The 18,517-nt window shown below is 42.0% G+C and overlaps 1 protein-coding gene across 1 annotated transcript in view; it reads right to left on the bottom strand.

Moving 5' to 3' along the window:
- The window catches only part of BMP5 (bone morphogenetic protein 5), a 152,428-nt gene extending 136,180 nt beyond the window's left edge, over positions 1-16,248 (bottom strand). The window contains exon 1 of the mRNA XM_033938832.1: positions 15,120-16,248. Coding sequence (XP_033794723.1) covers positions 15,120-15,609 — 490 coding nt within the window. The 5' untranslated portion in view covers positions 15,610-16,248. The remainder of the gene's footprint in view (positions 1-15,119) is intronic.
- Between the last annotated feature and the right edge of the window lie 2,269 nt (positions 16,249-18,517).

The following is an 18,517-nucleotide window of genomic DNA, read 5'->3' as shown; positions in this document are numbered from 1 at the left end:
AGCAGCTGTCAGCAGTTTTTTTTTAACACTTATTGCCACCAGAATAACAGGTTGTTGGTTATTCCACAAGTACATTAAGTTGTTTTGCAATAGTTTTCCTGTTTCCATGAGTAATATTTTTCATTCAGGGGGCATGGTATGAGCACAGAGTAGGTGTGGAAGTCGACGACTCTTATGTAGGTCCTGGTTAATCAGTTGGGATCCATATAAAGGTATCTAGCCAGTCCATTCCCCCACCCCCCCTCCAATTCATGTGTTCTCCTGATAGTCTATGAATGGGGAAAAGGGAGAAAGGGTCAAGCAAAATCCTTTTACATATTTGTAATCCTAAGCAGCAATAAAAGAGCTGATCATACCTGACTAGATCTTACTCTAGTCTACAGTATATACCCCACCCATGCCACAACTCAGCATGGAAAACCTCTCTAGCTGTGCTTTACACTGGGTGCTAAGTGTGCAGGAAATACATCCACCCATCTGTTTCTTGAACTGCCTCCTTTTAAGGCAGGGAAAATGCACCCGCTAACGCTTTGAACTGTCAACAATACCTTCTCAGCTTTCTCAACTTTCATACTCGAATACCAGAAGGAACAGAAAGAAATGAATTGTATGCTTGCTTGTTTACTCAAAGACCAGGCCAAATGTAGCAGCAGATATGCTGAATTGTTTATGGCTTACCTGTAGTTAGGCACCTTACTTACCATATTTTTCACTCCATAAGAAACACTTTTTTTCCACCCAAAAGTGGGTGGAAATCTCAGTGTGTCTTATGAAGCGAAGGTACAAATTTTGTTACACCCCCCTCCATTGTAAAACCCACCAGCCGCCACTGCCCCACCTTTTTAAACCCACCCGCCTGCTACCGCCGCTGCACCACCTTTTTTTAACCATTATCTCTTTCTCTCTCCGAGAGATCCCACGTGCCTATCCCAGGCCCTTTTGAAATCAGACACAGTCTCTTGTCTTCACCACCTCTTCTGGGAGACTGTGCCATGCATTTACCATCCTTTCTGTAAAAAAGTATTTCCTTAGATTACTCCTGATCCTATCACCTCTTAACTTCATCCTATGCCCTCTCATTCTAGAACTTCCTTTCAAATGAAAGAGACTTGACTCATGCGCATTTACATCTCTATCATATCTTCCCTCTCCTCTACATATTTAGATCTTTAAATCTGTCCCATGTGTCTTATGATGACCATGCACCATTTTAGTAGCCTTACTCTGGACCGACTCCATCCTTTTTATATCTTATTGAAGGTGCAGTCTCCAGAATTGTACACAATATTCTAAACTAGTCTTTAAGCCCGTTACATTAACGGGTGCTAGAATATATGTTTGTCTGTCTTTCTTTATTTCTGTCTCTCTCTGCCACTGTCTTTCTTTCTTTCTTTCTGTCTCTCTCCCTGCCCCTGTCTCTTTTTTCTTTCCTTTCTGTCTCCCTCCCTCCCACTATCTGTCTTTCTCTCCCCACTTTTTTCCAACGTCTGCTCCCCGTCCCTCAGACTTCCATTCAGCGGCTGTCCCTCCTCTCCCCCATACTTCCATTCAGTGTTTGTCTCTCTCTCTCACCCCTTTTATCTACTGTTCACCCTCTTGTTTTTCCCCTTCCATTCACTGCCCTCTCTTCTCTTTCCATCCAGTGTCCGCCTTCTCTCTCTCTCTGTTCCATATGGCATCTCCTCCTTCCTTTCCCCTTTCCTTTTCACTTGGTGTGGCATACCTTCCTCCTTCCCTGCATGCCCTGCCATGTCTTCTTCCCTCTAAGCCATTCTCTCCCCCTCTGCTCCCTTTCCTCCTTGAACTTCATCGGGCAGCAGCAGCATTCATAATTCATTGCTGTTGCCAGGCTTCAGGTCTTCCTCTCTGGCCGGTCCTGTCTTCATGAAAACAGGAAGTAGGCAGGACCCGCCAGAGAGTAAGGCCTTAAGTCGTCAACAGCAGCAAATTTTAAATGCTGCTGCTGCCCGAAGAAGCCAGGCCTTAACAACAAAGCTCCCTCCAGCATTGGCAGCCGCGAGAGCGAGGTAGGGATAACGCTGGACTACAATGTTAAAAAAAAAAAAAAAAAACAACTTACCAATGATGGCGGCGGTGCTGGGGGGGGGGGGCGGTTTGAAAAGCCATCGGCCGTGAAGTATGCCACCTGCATACTTCACGGCCGACGGCTTTTCCGGACTTTAAAAACTTAGCAACGATGGCGGCAGTGCTGGGGAGGGTTTGAAAAGGTGCCGTGGCTCCTCTGTTGATCCCTGCCTGACATGTCTCACAACAGCAGTTTAAGTCCAAGGTAGGGTGAGAGGAGCCGACACGGAGAGCAGGAAGTCCAGCGCTAGCGGCGAGTGGTAGGTGCTGGAAACTTAAGTAAGGCTGGGGACTCGCGCATGCGCACTCCTGCAAAGCCACGGACCTACATCTCACGGAACAGGGATCACAGAAGCACGCAGTTGAGTGCGCATGTGCGGCTAGCGTTTTATTATTTTAGATGAGGTCTCACCAGAGTCTTATACAGGTGTATCAATACTTCCTTTTTCCTGATGGTCATACCTCTTCCTATGCACCTTCTAGCTTTCGCCGTTACTTTTTCAACCTGTTTGGCCACTTAAGATCATCACATACAATCACACCCAAGTCCCGCACTTCTGCCATGCGCATAAGTTATTCACCCCTAAACTGTATTGTTCCTTCAGGTTTTGCAGCCCAAATATATAGCCTAGTAGGAACTAAAAATCATCAAGATACAGAGCCAAAGTGATGCAATCCTGTGAGACTTGAAGAGAAGAGAATACTAAGCCTTCAGTACTAAATCCAGGTTCCAAATAGCCACCATGGCAGGCTTTACTTCCCAAAGGATTATATTCCATCCCCCCCCCAAAAAAAAAAAAATTCCTTGTGGAGGAAGAAGGCTGAAGACAAATAGATGTGCAAACAAAGGAAGTCACAAAAGTATTACATTGAAAACTTCAAGTGAGAATGTTGTAAACCAGACAGCATTGCTACCTAATCTGGTCCAGCCAAAAAGCTGGCATACCAACTACAATGGAATAGATGCAACATATCTTTTCTCTTGTTCCCAGTTTTAAAGCAAGAAAAGGAAAATGGAACACTCTCCTAGCCACCACCTGTTTGCCCGATTGTTCCCCGTCCAGACCATAACTCACCAGCTAGCACACTGAAGTACCATAACCTATAGTAGCATATCACCTTCCTATATTTCTAACCAATTGGAAGCAAGAGGAAGAACATGGACATAGCTATCTAGGTAATGCTTGCTTGCCTGTCTGCTCCCAGGCTTTGCCAAATGCAGTCATCAAGATACAAAACTTTATATGAAGAACTGTACAGTGTGAAACCCCTAGAAAAACCTGGTCTAGTCGCAAGGCCAGTAGAAACAAAATAAAAGTTCTCAAATGGACTATTAGCTACTGAAATCTCAGTCCATGCTAGAAGCAGGATCTAATAAATGTGATAGCATACCTACTCTAATGCAGTCCTCTAGGGTGTAAATGATCTGCTCATGTCTGGAGAAATATTCAGTTCAAGTACTTATATTCCACTACCATTCAGATTGATTCGGTGCAGATTACAAAAAGACAAGAGCCTATTTTATATATATATATATATGTATATATATATATATATATAATTCTCCCTTGCTTTAAGAACATAAGAAGTTGCCTCCATTGGGTCAGACCAGAGGTCCATCCCGGACCGCTGGGCGGGATGGACCTCTGGTCTGACCCAGTGGAGGCAACTTCTTATGTTCTTATGTTCTTAAAGCAAGGGAGAATTATATAGATAGATAGATATATAAAAAATAGATTATACTCTTACATCTGAGATCTGAATTAGACCGTCTATAACTAATTCCAAATAGATATGTTTTAAGAGCTTAAGAAAAGCTAAATAAGAATCTAGAAACAGAGATAGAACAAATCAGACTGAAAAGAGGAACTAACTGTCAGCTGGAGAGCAAATCAAAAATCCTTTAAGACTTTAAACCTCTTAAGTCCTACACTAGAAGTTGTTGAGGATTTGAGAGAGGAAACAACAGATACATTTTCTAGCTAAAAGACAATACCAAAGAAAAATATTTTGGAGAAGGGGGAAGACTATTCTTGGCTCTCTCCACTCTGGATCTGGAGAAATTTCCTTTTATCAATAAAGTGAACTTCTTAAGGTGGAAGCTTTTTAGAGGACCAATCACAATACCCATGGTTCAGAGTCACTAGGGTAACTGAATAAAACTGTTATGGATAGTTCTTAAAAGAAGCTTGAGCCTCCAAAGCAGAGCTTAAACATGTGCACTCTGAATGAAATGCCTAACCTACAAGCCGAAGCTATGCACCCTCTACCACAGAAACTTTCCACTGAGAAGTGAAAGCATTGCTGGACTCATCCAGAAGCTCTCCCATGGCCAAAGCATTTTTGAGGGTCTTCTGCCAGACCATGAACAAAGTGATTGAAAAGAGGCACAGCAAAAGTGGGTGGGAGAACAGAGCAACTTAAAATGGTCACTGTTCCTGCCTCTTCAAAGAGGAGGGTTCAGAAGAAAATGTATTGACAAGAGCTGCAATCCTACTGGGGCCAAAAGCACTAAAGACTCCGTCCTTTCTTTCTGAATTGCTGGCTGCAGGTGATTTGGTAGCTCAATGCAGCAAATAAGTATCTAACTCCAAGATAGCCCAATATCCTACACACAAAAGAAACGCAGCTGTTCCTGCTCCCCCATAGACTGCACATTGTTGAAATACTGCCCCTCACAGTTTCCCAACACAATATCTGGCCTCAGAGAAAGAACATCCTTACCTGCATCACCTTAAACATTCCACCAGTCTGTCCAAACTTTTTTGAGATTAGAGAATACTGCTGAAAGAAAGCCATTCTTGGCACCAAAACAGTCCCCCTAGGAAGAGAAGGCAGGGGAACGGGACCTGGACTTATCCAATCAGGAGCTGCTTTGACACGCAGCTCCTGATTGGATAAGGCTCGACTTCGTGCAGGAAGAGGCGGTCAGAGTGTACCGCGAGTGATTTCCTGCACTCGTGGCGCTCCAGCTGCTCTCCTGCTGCCCTCTCCCGGCTCCCCCATGAAAAACCGTATTCACAGTTTTTCGAGATTTGCGGGGGTTCCTAGAACGGAACCCCCTTGAATATTGGGGGAGCACTGTACTTCTTTATGGTATTGAAAGTCTCTATCATAGCACCTCCCCATTTTTACTTGTCTACTTGAGTATATATGAACAGTGGCGTAGCGAAGGTGAGTGGCACCCTCTTCTCTGCCTCCTATCTCTTTCCCACCCCCTCCTCTGCCAAGCATATGCCCCTTCCCTTCCCCCATACCTTTTTAATTTTCCAGGCTGTGAGCAACAGCATGAACTTGCTGCCCACATCGTGTCAGCTATCCCTCTGTCATTTCGTAGGCATGGGGCCTGGAAGTGATGTCAAAGAGAGGTGACACTGACGTGGGCAGCAAGTTTGTAATGATGCTCGCATAGGGAAAATGGGAAGGGGTGCATGGGGGGGGGCGAGGATGGGTGCTTGCACCCCTTACAAAGACTGTGCCTGGGACCCCTTACTAAGCCATTGTATGTAAATATAATAATAATGATCTTTTTCATAGCACCATGCAAACATCAAAAAATATTTGGAACTAGAATTTGAAGAGATATGATTTTGTCAAGACAGAAACCCCCTGGGAGCTTGAAAAATCACAGAAAAGGGCACCACTTGTATATGAAAAAATTCACTGTCTCATCCCCATGTCTCAAGGTTTGCAACAGGAAGCAATTAAATACAATTAACAAGGAGAAGGAGGGGTCAGACAGTCATCTGATAAGAATAGGCCTGGCAAAGTTGGGAACCCTTAATTTATCAAAGTTTGGGACAAAACAAACAAGGTCATAATTCAAGAAGTTATTTAAAACCAAGTGAGCCAATGGCCGTGGCATAAAAAGTTTGTGATGTGTCATGCACCGAACAGGAGACCCGAGGACGGTAGGAAAGTCCCCTCCTCCCACGGAAAGCCCTGGTTAAACAATCAAGTCTAGGGCTTATTTGCAACAACAAAGGCACTGTGTTCACACACCAGTTAAGGGATAATAATAATTGCTGCAATACAATCCTAATATATACAAACCAGATCATTTTACAACAGATTTCCTTTTGTAAACAAATCACTTGACAGTTAACAGGCCTGGTCAGGTAAAGGCCAAACTGCTTACAACAAATACAGCCAAGCTTATTCGTAAATCAATCAATCAGTCATGTGCTTGTGTCTACCACTTGTGTTATTGTAGCTCCTATCTGGTGCCTCTTAAAAATAAAATGGGATAACATCATAATTGCGATATCACTGTGCAACAAATTTTAACTTTTTTTCTGGGGCAAGAAAATGAGGTTTTACTTTATAGAATTTGACCTCCTGTGTATGAAAATAGCCTCAGTTTTTTCCTATCACGTATAGCTTGTAAGCAAATCGCAAATATTTACAGCATGAGAAGTCATAGGGCTCCTTTTACAACAGTGTGTTAGGGCCTTAACACGTGGAATGGCGCACGCTAAAATGCCATGCGCGCTAGCCACTACCGCATCCTTTTAAGCAGGCGGTAATTTTTCGGCTAGCACGCACTATTCTTGTGCGTGCGCTAAAAACGCTAGCGCACTTTAGTAAAAGCAGCCCATAGTGTAACGCATTGCGCCGATTTAAGAGTTCCTACAAATATTATTTTCTAGAATCGCTTTGCTGTTGAAGGGCGTTTATAAACAAAATTAGGAGCATCTCTAATGTCCAACAATAGTCAGCCAGCATTGATGAATTCCATCTGCCCTCATATCGTTTCTCCATTTAGAATCAGAAAATAATATATTTAGAATCAGAAAATAATATTAAATATTGAACTAGGCCAGTTACTGGGCAGACTTGCACGGTCTGTGTCTGTGTATGGCCTTTTGGTGGAGGATGGGCTGAGGAGGGCTTCAATGGCGGGGTAGGTTTTAACAGAGATTTCGGCAGTTGGAACCCAAGCACAGTACCAGGTAAAGCTTTGGATTCTTGCCCAGAAATAGCTAAGAAGAAAAAAAAAAAAAAAAAATTTAATTGAATCAGGTTGGGCAGACTGGATGGACCATTCGGGTCTTTATCTGCCGTCATCTACTATGTTACTATGTTACATTATAGCAATGTCCTGGCGAAACCTTTCCCCGTGCTCATCACTAACACTGCCAAGATTATCGGGGGGAAAAAAATCTAATTTGAGGCAAACTGTTTTAATATTTCAGAGATTGTTATAACATTTACTCCAAGCATTAGAAAATATAGCGAAATTGTTAATTTTTGCACTATAATGCTCTTTTGCCAAAAATCACAGGGTTATACTGAAAAATTAAGGTCAGTTTTTAATTCAGCGACCCCAAATCACTATAGAACACCCACTACAATTCATGCCCCCAAACCTCTGTTGCACAGTATATTTATCAAGGGGAAAAATGTGCCTTATATATAGAAAAAATAAAATAGGATACAGAGATTTTAGAGGGATTTTGGCACAACCACAGTAGAACTAAACTCGCTGTTACAACTCTTTTGGAGATTGTTCTGGTTTTATGTACTTTGGAGATTCTGTTGTAATAGTCTAATGGTCCCGTCCCACTGAGAAATAGTCCATGAACACGTTAAGGTAGCTACTTTTCCAATAATGGGCCCGCAACTTCGGAACTCTATACCGTTAGCACTTCAATTAACAGGAACACTGGATAAGTTTAAAAAGGAATTAAAAACATTTCTTTTTGCTGATGCATATGGAGATAAATAGAAATGTTTCAGCGCTGAGAGAATCCTGTAAAAGACACAAGATGTTTTGAATTTGATTTTGTTTTGAATTTTAAAACATTTTTACAATTTGAACTGCAATTTTATTTTTATTGCATGTAATTATTTTAGACTGTGAGCTGCCCAGAAGGTCCATGACCTTTGGTGCGGGATAGTAAATTTTAAATAAACTTGGTAAACTTGCTTGGACACTGTGGAGGTTAATTTTATCAACCTTTTTCCACAGAAAATGCTATTTCTGCAAAGTAAAAGGCCTGCTAGAAAATTACCCTTTATATGTCCAGCACTGCATATTTTCCTTCAGTGGGAACTACAATCTTTAAGTTTATTGATAGAAAGAAATGATCCAGCAGACTGGGCGTGGTTCAAGCAGCTTTGCCTGGTGGCTAAAGCCTTCAACATGAAATGTGTTTTATCTGGAAAACACAGCCGGAGGGTGACGGCTAACTATCTTAAGATGGGGAAACACTAAAGAGTCCTTTTACTAAGCTGTGTTAAGCATTAGATGTGTTTACCACAGGTTAAAAGGCACTACCCATGGGGTGCGCTCAGATGTCCGGTGATAATTTAGGGATCACTGCATGCTGCCCACTCACTAAAAATATATATATATTTTTTTATTTTTTTTTTTAAATGCTGAGCACTTTGCAACAGATTACTGACACAATTTTAATGTGGCATGCAACTTTTTTTCTGCACTAGTTTCAGGGTAAAGCAATGACGACCATAAACCTTTGAGCATTAGCCCTTGAGGAAATCAGGGTGATCAACGTTGCCCCCTCTGAACTCAAAAAGAGGACTAGAGCAACAGTATATGCACCATGAAACATCTGTTCACCTGCTCCATCTGTGATTAAAAGGAAGCCTTCTATTTGGCAAAACTTTCATACCGGCATTGCCCCTATTTAATTCACATCCTTAAGGAGCTTCAGAGACTTGCATGAATAAGTAAAAAGTAAAAAATAAAAAAGGGGGAGGGGCTTAAGTTGGGGAGGAAAGAGGGAGGGGGAAATTTTGCCATAGTAGAGTTTGGACTTCTCTCTTCCCAGCCCAAGTCAAAGCCCCTGGGCGGGAAAAGCCAGGACAGCATGAGATCTCCAACAGAGGCGGAGAAAGGGAGGAGGAAAGGAGAGTGTGGGAAACAATTACACAAGATTGCAGCAGCTCACTCTCTCGGGAGCCCTGGGGCGCTTGCCTTTCAGTCAAAAGCTGCAAATTGACATTTCATACACCGTTCACTTTCTGCCCAGCGGCAGCAGAGAACTGAACCTCCCTGCTCTCCACACGCCAATGGATTCTTGTTTTGCGCCCCTTACCTTGTTTAAAAGACTGGAACCCCCTCCTTTTTTATTTAGCCTTCGATCCATAACCCTAGTCCCCGCTGCCCACTGCCCACTGCTCACCATCCTAGCCAGCAGATTAAATATCCTCCCTAACTGTATCCCCCTCATTCTAGTTGTCTGTCTTGTCTGTGTTTAGATTGTATGCTCTTTGAGCAGGGACTATCTCCTTTATGTTTGTACAGTGCTGTGTACCTCTGGTAGTGCTCTAGAAATAGTAGTATTTTTTTGGGGGGGGGGAGGGGGTTGGGAGATGCACAAATATGTTTGCAAACTCAAAAGAAGGAAATAAGGGCTAGATTCACAAAACAAACCGATCGTGTACCAATCGGTTTGCGACCTCTTTGCAACCAGATTTCCCTCGGGCCCCATTCACTAACCTCTCCTGCGATCTGCTTCAAATCCGTGCATGCAAATGAGGTGAAACGCATGCAAAGTAGGCAGGGACACGATTCACAACAGAAAATTTTACATCCGACTGGGCTAGCCGATCAACTGAAGAAGTGACTGCTGGGGACCAGTTGAAAACGACTTTCTGACTGGAAGCCCTGCTCTACCCAGATCTCTCCTGTCTGCTCGCCCTGAATCACTGCATCACCACCTGGATTTCTCCTACCCTTCTTCCCCGAATCTCTCCTGGCCTTCCCTGCCCTGTGAGCCTGTGGTTTTAACTCGCGGGTTTAAAGCGGGTTAAAACCACGGGCTCGCAGGGCTAAAACTAATAATAAAAGTTTTTTTTTAAAAAAAAGGTTGCGGCTCTGACGGGCATGTATAGACAATCTACAGATGGTCTGCGCATGCGTGGGGATCACAGAAAATTGATCCGTGCCACTGTTAGCCCGTGGGATACCATGATCAGTCAAAATGATTTGTTCCACAAACATGCAGGGTGGATGGGTTCAAATAAAATTGACCTGACAGTTCCAGCATCACCTGCAGGATTTCTTATTGTCATTCCCTCTGCCACAACTGTGGGTTTTTTTAAAAAAATTCCAGAGAATATCTGCTAAGCAAGCATATAAATTATGTTCCCAATGACTAACAGCATTTTTATTCTGTACATCTTTGGAAAACCAGAAATTAAAATCCCAAAGTGGCCTTTCCTCGACTTCTGTTAAGGATTTGCTTGTTATGGTCTCTTTTCCCTGTCAAATAACTAGTCCTGGATTACCATTAACCCTTAGAATAAGTGCGGAAGTACAATGTATTGGGGGGGGGGGGTTAATACCGAAGTGGAACGGTATTAGTCATCTTTCCTTGAAGGAAAATATGAATCCAAGAACGGGGGCGCATCTGCTAAACGCATTTTTCTTTATATATGTGACGTCCTTTAAATCTGTCAGGAGGGAGGGAGTGGAGGCAATTTTCCTTCTCCGGTGTGGGGAAGTTCAGATGGCACATCAGCCCAACAAGTTACACTGGAGAAAGTTAGCATTAGCTAGTTAAACTGCTTTAAATCTGCCCAGCAGGAAAGCACATCCGGGCAGAGTCAGCACAGACTTCTTGTTTTACTTATGAAATACCAAACTTCACAAACTTGGGTTTGTTTGTTTTTTTACCATTCCGGGTGTCACGATGTATGACTGAAGCAAGGAAGGAAAGGTCGCACTGGAGTGCAATTTGGGGAGATTAAGTGTCCCGCCTCATCTTTTATAGGATAATTACATGGAAAATTCTGTTCACAACAATCTACCTTGGTTGTTATGCATATTGCATCTGGGCACGTGTTCCTTGCAAAGGCAGACAACTACCAGTATTTCAGATTGTATTGTTTGGAATTAACAAGAAAATTGGTCTCTGTCACTCAATGTCTTTCACGCCAAAACAACTTCCTTAAGAGTATAACATAATAAGCACATTTCAATGCAGCTTGTTGGACATAGAGTTCACTGAATTAAAAAAAAAAAAAAAAGGCTGAGTAGCAATTATGTAGATGAAATGCTTTTAAAAATACATGTTTCATTACATTTTCTGCCACACCCTCTCCCCCTAACATGATGTGTTTTGTAAAGGGTGAGTAGTTCAAGCTTTGCCAAGTCTCCTTTAAATTTTATTTTTATTGTTGCTACTGTCGTTACATTTAAAAGATACTTGGACAAAAAAGAAAAAGGGTGAGACATTCAAATACAATTCTGACAAAGCTGGTTGTTTTTTTGATCAAAATCAGACTATAACTGTATCTTCCGTTCCTCATACCTGGTTCTGCTTAACTTACTCAAAACCCGTGTTATCACAATCTGTATCATTTTATTTTTCTGCTAAAAACGATAAGAACATGGCATTTATAAGTTAAAAACGGATTTTTATCTTTTACTTTTTGCAAATTCTGAATGAATCCCAGCGATGCTAGGTTGCAATTACGGTAAGGAAGCTTTATACCTGCCTTGCACAGCTGCACCGACTTATTGCATAACATTTATGTGAATTCTTAAGTTTTCCGGAGGAAGACTCTAAAGATAAAATGGGATGCATATTATAAAATAAAAGCTACTTCACTCTTAAATAAATAGCAACTGCTGATGAGAGCTTCCCAAACCTCTGTCTATGGTCTCCTTTCGCACAGCTATTAAAACAAATGCAATTTGTCATGAGTAAGAACATAGCTAAAGGCAAAGAAGTAGATTTTAGGAGTCTGATCCTCATAATTATAATGATATATAGTTATGGTAAAATATGATTATTTTGCTAGACACATCTTTGGCTATCTCAGACTAAATACCAGTTTGACAAATGACATAAACATCTCAGAACGTGTGCCAAAGTAAGATTAGAAAGTCCTTCATAAGTGGAATGTATAAAAGAAACATAGTTAATCCCCTTTAAATGCTCTATTTTTAGATTTGAGGAGGGGACTGTTCTTTTATGAAAGTCTGCAGACTTCACAGATTTAAAATGGCAAGAACTCCCTTTTGACAGTTGTTAAAACGCAGTGTTTATTTTCTTCCATTGTACGTTTGCATAACTTGTCTTTATTTGGCGTGATTCTAGAGTGTTTAAATTATTTCTTTATTTATTCATGTGGCGATTGTGAGGGGGGGGGGACATGAAACTACATAAAAGTGCCAAGACTAATCCAAATTATGCATCAATATTCGCAAGGTAGTCTTTACAGAGCAGCATGCCCTAATGCCACCACCACATAAAGAAGGTTGCGAAAGACATTAGGGAAAAGGCAGGCCACAGAAACATTTTAAGTGTCATGTTACGAACCAAGGGCAATCCACAGGAATAGATGTCCAAAAGCTGTGTGAATACAGAAACCAGCAGAAAGTTTGAGGAGAATAAAATTTTAATTTCGTGTAAGAATAGATGTTCTAAATATCTGTTTGAATATGACACCAGCAGAACGTTCAGGGCAATGTCATTTTTCTGTATTAATCTTAGGGTTCCTTTTACTAAGGAGCGCTAGCATTTTTAGCACATGCAGATTAGCGCGCACTAACCCCACGCTAAGCGGCTAGAACTAACGCCAGCTCAATGTTGGCGTTAGTGTCTAGCATGCGTGGCATTGTAGTGCACGCTATTCTGCGCGTTAAAGCCCTAACGCAGCTTAGTAAAAGAGCCCTTAGTCTCTGAGCCGGAGATGGTGTGACTGAATATGACAAAAAAAAATAATCGTTTTCACACAGTCGCAGGAATAGGCCAGTTTTCAGTAAACCGCCTATTTTATTATCATATTAATAGTTAAAAAAAAAAAGAAACCTAACTGCAATATCAGCAATATTGAAACAACAATTTAATCAGTAATAAGTTTCAAGTTTATTTAAAATTTCTTATACCGCCCAATCAAACTTTCTAGGCGGTGTACAAAACTGCCAAAACAATGCGCCAATTGAAATACAATTAAACAAAGACAAACCAGGGGAAATGGCATTTTTTAAAGATATTGACGAACAGGAACAAAAGGGAAAAAGGGTTAGAACTACAATTGATAGAAAGAAAAAAACAAACAAACACTCAAGGGAAAGAATAACAAAGGGAGTGATGGAAATTTAGAATTATAAGCTTTTACTTTCCACATGTAGTACTTTTTATTCGCTGCTATCTGCTTCCGCTAAACAACGGTTTGCTTAAGAGCAGGATGATGTTTTCCTTCCAATATGGCTCACTACTAGCTTGTACATTTGCTTTTCTGCCAACTAATTAAATGCAATTTTGAGACTATGGTACCTTGATTGGAGTATTTCTATAATGTAAACTATGCAGTTCAGGAATTTAGTGACCACATTATTTTAGAAACCTGCTTGAAAGTAGTTTGAGTACCAGAGAAGAAAGAATACTTAAAGATGACAAAAATAATGTAAAGTTACTAAATTTGTTTTGTCAATAGACCTTGATTTTCAGTAGCTCTATTATGAGAATTTAAATATCTTTTGTGGAATAATAGTGGTTAGCAGAAGCATTTGTAATAGCTAGCTAGCAACAATATGTCAATTGTTATGGGGGCACCTCCTGCTATTAAATGTGCAAACTAGTTTGTTTTTTAAAAAACTATGAGCAATGCAGTTTGCTTTGTTTTGGAATTTTTTTTTTTTGCAAGAAGTTAATTTATAGTGCTGTCTTTGAATGTTGGCTTCATTGGTTGGGAAAGAAGTGCCATATATTTAATTGGATCAGGAAACTTTGAGTCATTTTCACGTCAATAAAAATAATGGCTTAGATGAGTGGTCTCAAACTCAAATCCTTTGCAGGGCCACATTTTGGATTTGTAGGTACTTGGAGGGCCTCAGAAAAAATAGTTAATGTCTTATTAAAGAATGACAATTTTGCATGAGGTAAAACTCTTTATGGTTTATAAATCTTTTCTTTTGGCTAAGTCTTAATAATAATATTGTAATTTATAGCTAAGAGACATATGATCAAGAAACTGTTTTTATTTTACTTTTGTGATTACGATAAACATACTGAAGGGGCCTCAAAATAGTACATAGCAGGCTGCATGTGGTCCCCGGGCCACGAGTTTGAGACCATTGGCTTAGATTTTATTATTAGTGGTATATCAAATAAATTGAAACTTCAACTAGTTTTAAAATAAAAGAGCGCATCATTTTAGTCTTTTTATGGTAGGATGCAAGAGTCTTCTCTCACATTATTCAAGACAAAACTCAAAACTTTCTTATTCAAGAATGCCTATGATACCTAATCCAGGACCCCTTCTTCTTTCCCTGAAATAATATTCTCTTCAGGTCCTCAACTCCAAACGCCTCTCTAGAGGCGAACTAGCCCGTTAGGTTCTATGCACCCCTCCCCTTCATTTATATTTCTTTTATCTGGATGTATTTTTCACTACCTCTTGTACCTCCCTCCCCTGTCATGTCAGTCTTAAGTAAGTTATGTAACCTCCCCCCTTTCACTTAATTTAGGGGTCCTTTTACTAAGGCGCGCTAACTGATTTAGCGCACGGAAACGATTAGTGTGTGCTAAATGCTAACGTGCTCATTATATTCTATGAAACTCTAGAGTTTTATTTGCAAGATTGGTGAATTATTGGCTCTAAGTGAAGAAATTAATTAAATTACATCACTGGTGAAGTGGAACAGGCATTATATTCTATGGACGCATTAGCATTTAGTGCACGCTAATCGTTTACACGCTCTAAATCAGTTAGTGCGCCTTAGTAAAAAGACCCCTTAGTGATGGATTTTCATTATATTTTAACTTTTGCTTTTAAATATTTTTATTGACTGTAAACCGTCTAGATACATTTTGCTGGACGGTACATCAAAGAAATAATATAATGTGCACTTGTAAACTTAGGAAAAGTGTCAGTTTAACTGTCTCAGGCTAAGATTTCAGATTATACCAATGGAAGGAGGAAGGAGGGGTGATTAAGGAACAACAAAAAAAGCGCCGTGTAAAACCAATCTCCTTGCTCCTATTCCGCCGCCACCTCCGCAGCTAATGACCCAACAAGACTGAAAGGCAAAACAAAAAAAACACAAAACCTACCTAAGTTGACCAAACTCATGACCATGTCGGCATCGTTGAGCAAGTTGGCGTCGTGGAGGCTGGCCAAGGGCGGCCTCTGCGTGCTCAGGGAAGCGGGGCGGCGCGGCTGCGCCTTGCGGGAGTAGCCATTGGCCGCCGCGGGGTGCCTGCGCCGGAGCTCGCGGCCCTCCGCCGGCGGCTCGCTGGGCGCGCGCCGCTGCTCCTCCGCGTCGTCCTCGCTCGCCATGGCGTTGTAGAGGTCGAGCATGAAGAGGGGCGCCGAGGAAGCCTGCTTGCCGGGCGAGAAGGGCCTGGGCCGGTGCGGCAGCCCCAGGATGGAGAGGATCTCGCGCTGGATCTCCTTGCGCTCGTGGTTTCGCAGCCGCCGGTAGATGAAACTCGAGTGGACGTGGTTGTCCGCTAATCCGCCCTTGGCGTGGCCCGTGCGAGCCCAGCAGCAGCTCCAGAGCAGTCCCACCATGGCCCTGACCACGAACACTGCTAAAGTCATTTTAAAAAAAAAAATGTTTGCAGCGAGGGCTTTGGAACTCCTTTTTTTTTTCTCCTGTGGATTGTTGCAGAGTCTATATATATCTTTGGCTAAAACATTGCCTGTTCGTCAACTTATTCTCAACGTTAGATGTAGCATCTTTGGAAATGTGCCCCTTTGAATATTTCGTTTCAAAATATGCCAGCTGCTGCACTTGTTCTTTAAAAAAAATGCTGGAATTCAGCCTTTAAAGTTCCTAGGCGTATCCTGTTTGTCTTAATTTGTGTAATAGAATGTGGTTAATATAATTTTATCAAGTAGCCCGTACATTCTTCGCATATAGATAAATTAATTTAGACAGCGCTAATCTTCAGACAAATAGCTTCAACCGAAGTATCCCCTCTAGGGTTGGAGGCTGTTCTCATACCTTATGCTCAGGACAAAAGTTCTGTATCACAGAGAATTCCTAATGTGAAATTGCTGCTAACTTTAACATCTTGTTCTATCGTCCTTCCATTAAATAGATCCACACCGTGAACTATTTAAGTCTGAATGTGTTTGCCTCAGTTTACTTGAGAAACATTGGTAAGTCCTTTCGGCTCCCTTCGACTTCCTAGTGATAGATCCACCTTCAGCATTCACAAATATATCAGCCTTCTTTAAGGGAGATCTAAGAACTAAAGTGAGCAAAAACCCTGCCGGGGATGAGGAGGCTTCTCGTTGTAATTTGATACTGTACAGAAAAGAGCTGTTAACCCTTCTGCAGCCACATGAAACCTCTCTTTCTACACTTCACTATAATGTATGTTTTTCAAATCAGTGGCAGCGATGCCAAAAATTGTACAAAGCATACTTGTTTTATGTAGGTGAAGCATACGCTCACCAAAGACCTTTGAAAAGTATACCTTTTAATGCTCAATATGCAAAAATCAAGAGCACACTGTTTTAAAAGGATATTTTCGCCTAGCCCTCAATTTTTGTTGCATTTTGTATGCTGTATATCAGTGTTTTTCAACACGCGGTACGCGTATCCTTGGGGGTATGCGGGCTCTTTGTTTGGGGGTTCGCGGCATGGCCACCCGCAGCTGAATCCGCTTCCAGGGATCCCTCCCTGCCCACCTCCCTGCCTGTCTGAATGTCTGCCGCTCCACTCCCCACCCCCAAAGTCATCTCTGTTACTTTGTCGGAGCCGGACTTGCTCCATCCTCTTCCAGCAGCAACTCCATGCAGGGATGTACGCAGCAACTCACATGCTGCATAGCTGACCTGCAACCTTCTCTCCAACGTCATAATTGACGTCGGAAGGATTGTGGGCCAGCCACATGCAGTGTGTGAATGGCTTCATGTGCCGTCAGTGCACGGAATTGCTGCTGGGAGAAGATGGAGCAGTCCAGCGGGACAGCTTCGGGGGTGGATCGGTGGGCAGACATACAGCAGGCAGTCGGGCAAGGATCCCCAGCGCCTTCTGTGGATGGGTCAGCTTCAGGGGAGGGGGGAGGCAGGGATCCTCAGTGGCTTTGGGGAGGGGCAGGCAGGGATCCCCTGCAGTACAACTTAATTTTGGGACAAAGGCTGGAAGGCATGAACTCGACACAGAAAGAAAAGGGGGCATGAACATGGGACACAGAATGAAGAAAGGAAGGGGGCATTAACTTGGGATTTGGGGGTGAGGGAATACAAAGGGAGAATTGTTGAGCATGAATGTGAGAGATGGTGCATATAGGGAAAGGAAGAAAGGAAAATTGGACAGAGAGAGAGGAGTGAGGTAGAGATGCATTGGGAATAGAAGGATGAGAGGGAGAAATGTTGGATATGGTGATGGAGAGGGACCAGAGGGACAGATTGAAGGGGATGCAAGGGAGAGGAATGTTCAACATAGTGATGGAGGGAGAGATGTGACATTGTGCTGGAGAGGGGTAATAGAATGAGAAATGGGGATGATGGGCAGTGGTGAAAAATGCTGCACAAGATCTGGGGGATGAGAGAGGGAGAAATGTTGAATGTGGCAGTAGAGGAGGTGGGAGATATGCTTGGATCTCTCAAGACAGATGGACATTGAGAGAGAGGGAGACTTGTTGCCAATGGGGTGGAGGAGAGAGGAAGAAAAGTTGGATTCATGGAGGGACAGAGAGAGATGTTGGTTGGGGAATGGAATGAGGTCTGAAGGAGAGGAAGTATACAGGAGGCAGAAAGAAAGAAATACTGGATGCAGAGTCAGAAGGAAGTGCAACCAGAGACTCATGAAATCACCAAACAACAAAGTTAGGAAAAATGATTTTATTTTCAATTTAGTGATCAAAATGTGTCAGTTTTGAGAATTTATTTCTTCTGTCTTTATTTTGCACTATATTTGTCTATTTTTCTATAGTTGTTACTGAGGTGACATTGTATATTTAAAGTCATCTGCGTTGACCTCTGAAAAAACCCCCCGAATATAAATTATAACATTTTCTCTGTGTACAGTGTGCAATGAAAACAACAATATTAGCAATTCACTTCCTAGTGATGCAACAGGAAATGAGCTGAAACTTTGATGCAGACTCCAATAGATGGAACCTAAGCACACTACTGAGCAGGGTTCAAGTTTCAAGTTTATTAGGATTTTATATACCGCCTATCAAGGTTATCTAAGCGGTTTTTACAATCAGGTACTCAAGCATTTTCCCTGGGTTCTGGGTTTCTGGCCCAAAAATATCTTAAGAAAAAGGACCATTTAAACTAAATTAATTTATGGAGCATGTATGGTTGGGAAGACTGGATGAACCACTTGAGTCTTTATCTGCCGTCATTTACTGTGTTACTATCGGCTTCTTTTACAAAGCCGCGCAGTAACAGCCCCGAAACCCTTTAAATCTCTTTGGGCTTTGGGGCCGTTAGCACAGTGCAGCCGCTAGCGCGGCTTTGTAAAAGAGGCCGTACATTATATGTT

This window comes from Geotrypetes seraphini, chromosome 3, assembly GCF_902459505.1.
Source record: "Geotrypetes seraphini chromosome 3, aGeoSer1.1, whole genome shotgun sequence".
NCBI lineage: Eukaryota > Metazoa > Chordata > Amphibia > Gymnophiona > Dermophiidae > Geotrypetes > Geotrypetes seraphini.
This window is presented reverse-complemented; position numbering and strand designations above follow the sequence as displayed.